The 8,272-nt window shown below is 33.3% G+C and overlaps 1 protein-coding gene across 1 annotated transcript; it reads left to right on the top strand.

Annotated features, from left to right (window-relative positions):
* The first annotated feature begins 193 nt into the window (after positions 1–193).
* On the top strand, positions 194–1,132 carry LOC105308464 (olfactory receptor 4P4). The gene has a single exon (XM_011384436.1). It carries the CDS (start codon positions 194–196, stop codon positions 1,130–1,132), a length of 939 nt encoding a protein of 312 aa, XP_011382738.1.
* Positions 1,133–8,272: the final 7,140 nt, after the last annotated feature.

Genomic DNA, 8,272 nt, shown 5'->3' with positions numbered 1-8,272 from the left:
GTGAGATTATTTAGAAAAAGGAATTATTAAAATCCATCGCATACTTATTATCTGAAACACTGGGATCATATCCATTAAACATAGCTTCACAATTTTAGTATTATCGTCAATATTCTCCATGAACATTTATGACCTTGATTTATGCATTATGTCTTTCCAGGGAACTGTTAATGCATTTTTACTGCGCTGGACCATGGAAGACAGGAATAATGTCACTGTGTTTATTCTGTTGGGACTATCTGAAAACAAGAACATTGAAATCTTCTGCTTTGTGTTGTTTTTATTTTGCTACAGTGCTATTTGGGTGGGAAATTTGCTCATAATGATTTCTATCACATTCTGTCCACTAACTGATCAACCCATGTATTTCTTCCTCAATTACCTCTCACTCTCTGACCTTTGCTATACATCAACAGTGATGCCCAAACTGATGACTGATTTACTGGCAAAAAGGAAGAGCATTTCATATAATAAGTGCATGGCACAGCTGTTCATCCTTCACTTCCTGGGAGGCATTGAGATCTTTATTCTCACGGGGATGGCCTATGACCGCTACGTGGCCATCTGCAAGCCCCTACATTACACCATGATCATGAACAGACAGAGGTGTAACAGGATCCTCATAGCTTGTTGTGCTGGGGGATTTATTCATTCTGCCAGTCAGTTCCTTCTCACCATCTTTTTACCGTTCTGTGGCCCCAATGTGATAGATCACTATTTCTGCGATGTGTATCCTTTGCTGAAATTAGCTTGCACCGACACATACAGAATTGGTCTCCTGGTCATTGTCAATTCAGGTCTGATTGCTTTGGTGACTTTTGTGATTTTGGTGGTGTCTTATTTTCTGATATTATACACCATCAGGGCTTACCCTGCGGAAAGCCGTACCAAAGCTCTTTCCACTTGCAGTTCTCACCTCACAGTTGTGGTCCTCTTCTTTGTACCTGCCCTCTTCATTTACATCAGACCAGCTACAACTTTTCCAGAAGATAAAGTGTTTGCTCTTTTCTACACCATCATTGCTCCCATGTTTAACCCTCTAATCTACACACTCAGAAACATGGAGATGAAGAATGCTTTGAGGAAAGTGTGGTGTCAGAAACCCTTTTTGATTGGAAGGCAAATCAACTGAAAAGCACTTTCCTTCCTCATTGCATACTTGACTCTAGTGATCTTTGCTTGACTTATGTTTATTTAACTAGAAGCTTTCCTATCGTAAAAATAATCATAGCCACTTGTGTCCATTCATTAACGATATAATTTACTTTAACATACTTTCTTTTTTATGTATTTCTCTGAGTTTCTTATTTACACCTTCCCCTATTAGTTTGAGTCAGTATTTCAGTTTTCAAATTCTCTTACACTTTTCTTTGACTTTCTTTTTAGCTTTTATCCATAAGTTGGTAACTGTAGGCCATCTTTTTCATCTCCCCATTATCTAGTTCCATGAATTAGTCTCCAAATGTACATAAGCTACAATCGTATTGATCATCCTGGACCTGGAGGGTCTTTTTGACCTCTTTATCCTCCTGCATTCTCATCAAATGGAGCATCAGAAATTTAGAATCATATTTTCCACTCCATTTATGATTTTCCATATTCATTGTAGTAATTTAAAAAGTAAAAGTTAGTTTTGAAAGATTTAAGGAATAAAAATATCATTTATGAAAGATATAATGGTTATTTAAAAAACTAGAAGAGTTGTTCTAAAATGATTTAATCAAATCATGTTAAAAATCACAAATTTTTTTAATAGTTATAGAAAATTTGCCAGAAAAATACTTTTTTATATAATAATGAAATGGTAGTGTTGGTAATAAGTAGGGTAGCCATGTAATTTATTGTCCAAAATAAGTTATATTGTGTGTAATAGTGGGGGTCTATTTAGAGTTATATTGAAACAATAGACATAAAATAGGATTGCGTCAGAAGAGTAAGATGTCTGGCTATTTTTAAATGTCTGAGAAATATGTACTCCCTAGTGAAAGATAGTGCTAGTGATGCTGTGATGTCTTCACTTAACTACTTGGAGCTAGTGAGATTGTAAAAACAAATCTAAATGCTGTTACTAAAATTTCCTAAACTAGAGTAGGCTTAAATTTATATTTGTTTCATTATCGTCAAAATGAGAAGTACTATTTACCAGTTTCTGTAGAACTTCCATGCATTTAGATATCTATAGATAGCTATAGAATTTAATATTTCAAATAATCACTTAAATAACAATTTTGCTTATTATTTAATAAAATAGGACTCATCAGACATCATTAAAATAACATGATAGTGTGGAGTAAGGCATTATATTGCACAAATGAAAGAGAAAAAATTGAACAGAGGCTGAATTATAAATGAATACGCAAATGGGAAGGCAAAATAAGGTCATAACATGGTGTACAATGAAATATTTTAGAGAAGCTCAAATGGAGAAATATAATTGGAGACTTGTCCTTAAAAGGAGCATGTTTGAATATGTATTAAAAAATCAAGAGACTTATCATTAGGGCAGTGATAATCTAACTGAACCTTTTGTGAAATTAGCATGCAGTCTACATCATGACACAGGTAGCCTTCATTCGTTCATTGAAGGTAACTGTTGAAGCAATAAAAAATTATTAACTGATATGTCAGTTTTGAATACTTTATTTTGTGTTAAACTCAAATTTATCATCCAATAAAATAATTTTTATGATAAATTGAGTTATTATAAAGTTAAACTGAACAGAGGTGACAATTATACCTAAAGGTTTTCTTATAATCAAAAAGTATGAAGTTGGTAACAGTCGAACTATAATTATGCAGGTGAACAGTATCATCCTACTTGAGGTATCCTGAAAAGGCACCTCAGCTTTGTGCTCTTTTTATTCATCTATAAAAAAGAGATAATAATACCACCTCATAAGGTAACTATAAGGATGAGAGGAAGAGTATTGTTCTTTAAATAGAAACTGCTCCAAATCATTTTATTACTCTTGTTATTATTTCTGATATCTATAAATTAATTTTCATGAACTATTTGAACTAAAAATTTTAATATAAACATTCATTTTATACTTAAACATTTTCATCATAAACATTTAGAAATACAAGTATTTTTGTGATTTATGTTGATAAGTGTTTAAGTAACATTATATAAAGTTCAGTTTAACTTTATAATAACTCAATTTATATCTGATTTCAATCAGCCCAAATGTATTTGTGAGAATATTTTTTTTTAAAACTCTATATACCTTAATTTTGGAAAAATAATGTAATTATTTTTTAATGCTGAATAATAGTTCATTTTGTATATGCCATATTTTGTTTCTCTGTTCATGTGTTGATGGATACTTAGTTTGCTTAAATCTTTTAGCTTTTCTGAACAATGCTGTTATGAACATAAGTGTACAGATATCTCTCTGAGTCCCTGCTTTCAATGCTTTTGGATATATAACCAGAAATGAAGACACTGGATCAGATGGTAATTTTTTTTAAAACTTATTGAGGAATGTGATAGTGACTTTCATAATGGTAGTAATTTTTCATTCCCATGAACAGAGCACAGTGTGAGGAGTGATGTTGGATATCTTCTCATGTGCTTATTGGCTGTTTGTATATCTTCCTTGGATAAATGTCTATTCAAGTCTTTCATCCATTTATGTTACTGAGTTTTAGGAATTCCTTGTATATTCTGGATATTAACCCCTTATCAGATATATATCTGTAAGAATTTTCTCCTAATCTGTGTGTTGCCATTTCTCTCTGGTGATTGTATCCTTTGATGCATAGAAGTTTTTGATTTTAGCGTAGTCCAATTTATCTATATTTTCAGGTGTGGCCTATATTTTGGTGTCATAATAAAAAATCACACCTAACCTAATGTCCTAAAGCTTTTCCTCCATATTTTTGTAAACATCTTATAGTTTTAACCCTTAAGTTTTAGTCTTTGATCCATCATGAGTTTATTGTGTATGTCCTGAAAGTTAAGGGTCTACCTTCATTCTTTTGCATGTGGATATCTGGTTTCATCAACACTGGTTGTTGGAAAAATTGTCCTTTCCAATTAAATGGTCTTAGTATCTTCTTAAAAGTCATTTGGTATTTCACCTGGTAGTTTATTTCTGGGTTTTCCAAACTATTCCATTGTTCTGTATGCCTGTGTTTGTGCCAGTACCATACCGTTTTGCATATTGGAGCTTTACAATAAGTTATAAACTCAGGAAGTGTGATACCTCAACTTTGTTTCTCTTTTCAAGTTTGTTTGTTTTGTTTTGTTTTGTTTTGTTTTGTTTTTGGCTACAGGGATCCTGAGATTTTATATAAATTTTTCTATATCTGTAAAAAAAGTCATCGAGGTTTTGATACAGATGGTATGGACATTTTAACAATATTAAATTTTCTAATCCATTAAAATGTGACATCTTTCAGATCACTTCTTGAGCAATAGGTCCAATCTGCGTAATGTCATCAATATAGTAAACCTGTGTGGTGTATTGCAGAATGAAAGACAATCAAGATCCCTTGAACTAAACTATGACATAGTGCTGGAGAGTTGATATACCCTGGTGTGGGACAGTGAAAGCATATTGATAGCCTTGCAAGCTGAAATCATATTGCTTCTGGTGATCCTTATTGAAAAGGAAATAAAAAACATTTGTCTGATCTCTAATTACTCTAGCTACAGGCCAGGTACAGGAGGATCTGTTAATTTGTTCAAGAAATAAACCCACATGTGGTACAGATGCTGTAGCTGAAGTCCCCACATGGTTAAACTTACAATTATTCATTCTTATTTTCCAAGGTCCATGTGTCTTCTGCATAGTAAAATAAGAGAGTTGAATGTATATGTGGTGGGAATCACCACCCCTGCATCCTTGAAATCCTAGGTAGTGGCGCTAATCTACAATCCCTCCAGCAACGTGCTATTGCTTTTGCTTTACTATTTTCCTAGGTAGAAGCTGTGGTACTAGTGGCTTCCACTTGATCTTTCTCACCATAATAGTGCTCACTCTGCAGGTGTGCAAATTCTGTAGATCACTCAGTGTGTATAGCTCAGTTATACTTCTTGAAACTTGGGACATAACCACAGCATGGATTTGGTGACTCACTGGACCCAGCGTGAAATAGACCTGAACTAAAAGTCCATTGATCTCCTGACCTCCACAGGTTTCACTCTGACTGATGGACCACAGTGTTATTTTGCATCGTATGGGTTCAGTTTTAGGTCAAAGCTGAAGTCCAAGAGTTCCTGAAAGGTCTGGTTCTTATCTTTTACCCTTCATTTAAAAGATTCAGAGTCTGTTACTGGCCCAAGTCAGGGTATTGACTACAAGGCCACAAATCACTGTTTTTATGATTTAAGTTGAAGTTCGTTTATTTAATCTAGAACTTTTCTGCTGATACAGATCAACTAAGAATTGAGTAGGCTTTCTTTCTATTTCACTCCTATGAACATCATGATCAATTAGCCAATATTACAAGTCTTCTTGTGTTGATTATTTTTACATATAAATTTTACATATAATATACATATTTATATGTAAAAAATATATATAGAGAGAATGCATGAGCATGCTTCAATGGAAATATCTTGTGATCTCATCATGAATCGAGAAATGAAGCACTGCCATCATCTACAAAATTGAAGATACATCCCTTTCAGTCTTCACTACTTCCTATCTTCTAGAATGAGTTATTCTCCTGAATTTTATCGGTAATCTCAGTCTTTCTGGTAACTTTAGGCTAAGTATATATTATATTTTTTACAGAATTTTCTCATGTGTAAAATGACGACACAGTGTCATTCCTTTGGTCCTTGTGAAGATGACATGAGAACACTGTATATGCTACACAGGGATCCCTCAGCATGCATTTGCTATGATCTTTTTGCTCACACAGCATATGGAAGTCAGCTCAGTCTTTGGTTACAGATGTGAAAGGAGAAAAAGAGGAAAGACAGACATACAGAAATGATATAATGACTTAGTAAAAAAAACGAAAACATGTTAAACTGCAACTTTTCTTTTTTGGATTGTTTTGGGAGCTTTTTCTGAATACATACAAATTAATATTAAGCTCTTTCAGCCTACGATTTTTCAGGAAACCTACCTAATACATGGAAATAAGCAAAAATTCCTTTTATTTCTTTTAGAGAATACAATAAAGGCACTTTTTTTTTTTTTTTTTGAGAAGAGATAAAAGACCATTAGCTTTTGTAAGGGTCAGGTCTGTCTTTAATCCTCAATCAGTTAATAGAGAATATAGAAAGAATGAGGCCTTTAAGAAAAACCCCTCCAATTTAATTTCATCACCAAATTCTATGAGTAAAGTTCAGGGGAATTCAGTCATCAAGGCCCAGGAGGAATGTCTAATGACTGAGATTCCTAAATCGCAAAGTTAATGGTGACTTGCATACTACTTATAACCCAGGTCTGTCCCAACACCATGCAGGCCAGTTGACTTGGATCTAAAGGAAATTCACCTGGTGAGCTTATGATTTGAGAGGGTTACTCCAAACAGCTTGCAAGGAATGACCAATGCTCCAGAATAAGAGATGTGTGGTGTCAGAATGTTCTCTATGAACTATTTAGATAATCATGTGAGCCTGGACATCTCAAAAATAATTTTAGTGCTGAAAATACAGGTTGTGATTTGACTGTCTTTGGCATTAAAATTATTGCACTTGCCTTTGAACTGTTGTTCGGAGCATAAGACCTCTCACTGTTTATGTGAACATTGGTTGATTGACAGGTGTTCATTGTCTTGAAATGATGCAAATTTTCTATGAATGGCTAATGAACTATGTTAAGGAAAGTGAATTCAAGATGTTGAAATATTATAGACTGAACAGCAGGAGAATGACCATAATTTTATATGTGAATTCAAGATGTTGAAATATTATAGACCGAACAGCAGGAGAATGACCATAATTTCAGTGAGAAAAGAGAAACACCACCGAAAGAAGGAATAGGAGTAAATTCACAACAATCTAAATAGATGAGCGTGTGTGGTGAATTATTTCTCATTCTGATCCATTATCTTGCCTGAATGTATGATACCAGTTAAATATATTTTTGTCTTCATTGTAGAGAATGCAGCTTGGAGCCAGTTTAAGTTAAACACAGGCATCTCCTCTGAATTTTATAGACTATTTTGTTTTGAGATTAGGGCTTTGATAAATTCAAAGAGCTGCCCATTGAGGGTATGAAATGACTTTCTGAATGGAGAGGAAGACTTTGACAGGGAAATGATGTTTAACAGAATAGTAAATTTCAGATAAAAAGAAATCATTATCTAAACTTTATAAAAAAATGCATGGACTAAGAATAACAGTGATTCATAGATTACCAAGAAAATGAGAAAACCCAAGTAGAGAAGACAAATAAGCTCCCTGCTGTAATCACTAATATACTTACTGTTTACTTTACCTCCAAAAAACTTGGCCCAAGATAACTCAACCAAACCCTAAGAAGGTACCTAAAAATATATGGAAGTATCTTAACCTTGAGTTTCTGTTTATCCTAGCTATAATTACTTTGTTGTTTGCCCCCATTTTTTCTCATATTTGTGAATTAAATTTAGTTATGAATTTAGTAATGAATTTAGTTATCGAATTTTTTTAATATATCATTTAAAATCATTGAAGTTATTTCTTTTAATCATTGGAAAAACATTTACTGATTATTAGTTAAATGAATGGTAGTTTGTTTTTGGCAAGAGATAGAAAGTAAAGTAACGAAATATTTATTGAGCTCCTACCATGTACAGGGTGACATACACTTATGGAGTTAATTCATACCACAGCATTTGGTGATAGATGTTCTCATCAGCAATATGATGATCTGAGAAAAATCAGTACTTGCCAGAAATCACACAGATCAGTGAGAGGTGGCTAGAATTCAAAATTAAATTTGTGCAAGTGCTTGTTATTTAAAGAAGAGTGTGAGACATTTTCTCTGTCACTGAGGAATTTAGGATCATGTAAATTAAGGTTATATAAAGTTCACTTTGGCATAGATCAAAAACTGAAATACTGGGGTCAGTGAGATCCTCTTGTTCTAAGTAATTATAGTATCAAATATTTATTGAATATCCACTATGAAACAGGAACTGTGCTAGGTACATAACATTTTTTTAAGTGAGGTATATGTGTTTTTACATCTTGACTATTGCTTCTTAGAGCTATAGTCTCAGGCTAATTTATTTATCTATGACTCTCCAGTTTTGTACAATGGGTTTACTATTAGTATTTACTTCTTAGTGTAATTGTGAGGATTAAGAAAGTTTGTGCCTATCA

This window comes from Pteropus vampyrus, unplaced genomic scaffold, assembly GCF_000151845.1.
Source record: "Pteropus vampyrus isolate Shadow unplaced genomic scaffold, Pvam_2.0 Scaffold579, whole genome shotgun sequence".
NCBI classification, from domain to species: Eukaryota; Metazoa; Chordata; class Mammalia; order Chiroptera; family Pteropodidae; genus Pteropus; species Pteropus vampyrus.
Note: the sequence above shows the minus strand (reverse complement) of the source record. Positions and strands in the feature narration are given on the sequence as shown.

Coding starts and splice junctions, on each gene's coding strand:
- LOC105308464 (XM_011384436.1), top strand. CDS start 194: ATGGAAGACAGGAATAATGTCACTGTGTTTATTCTGTTGGGACTATCT.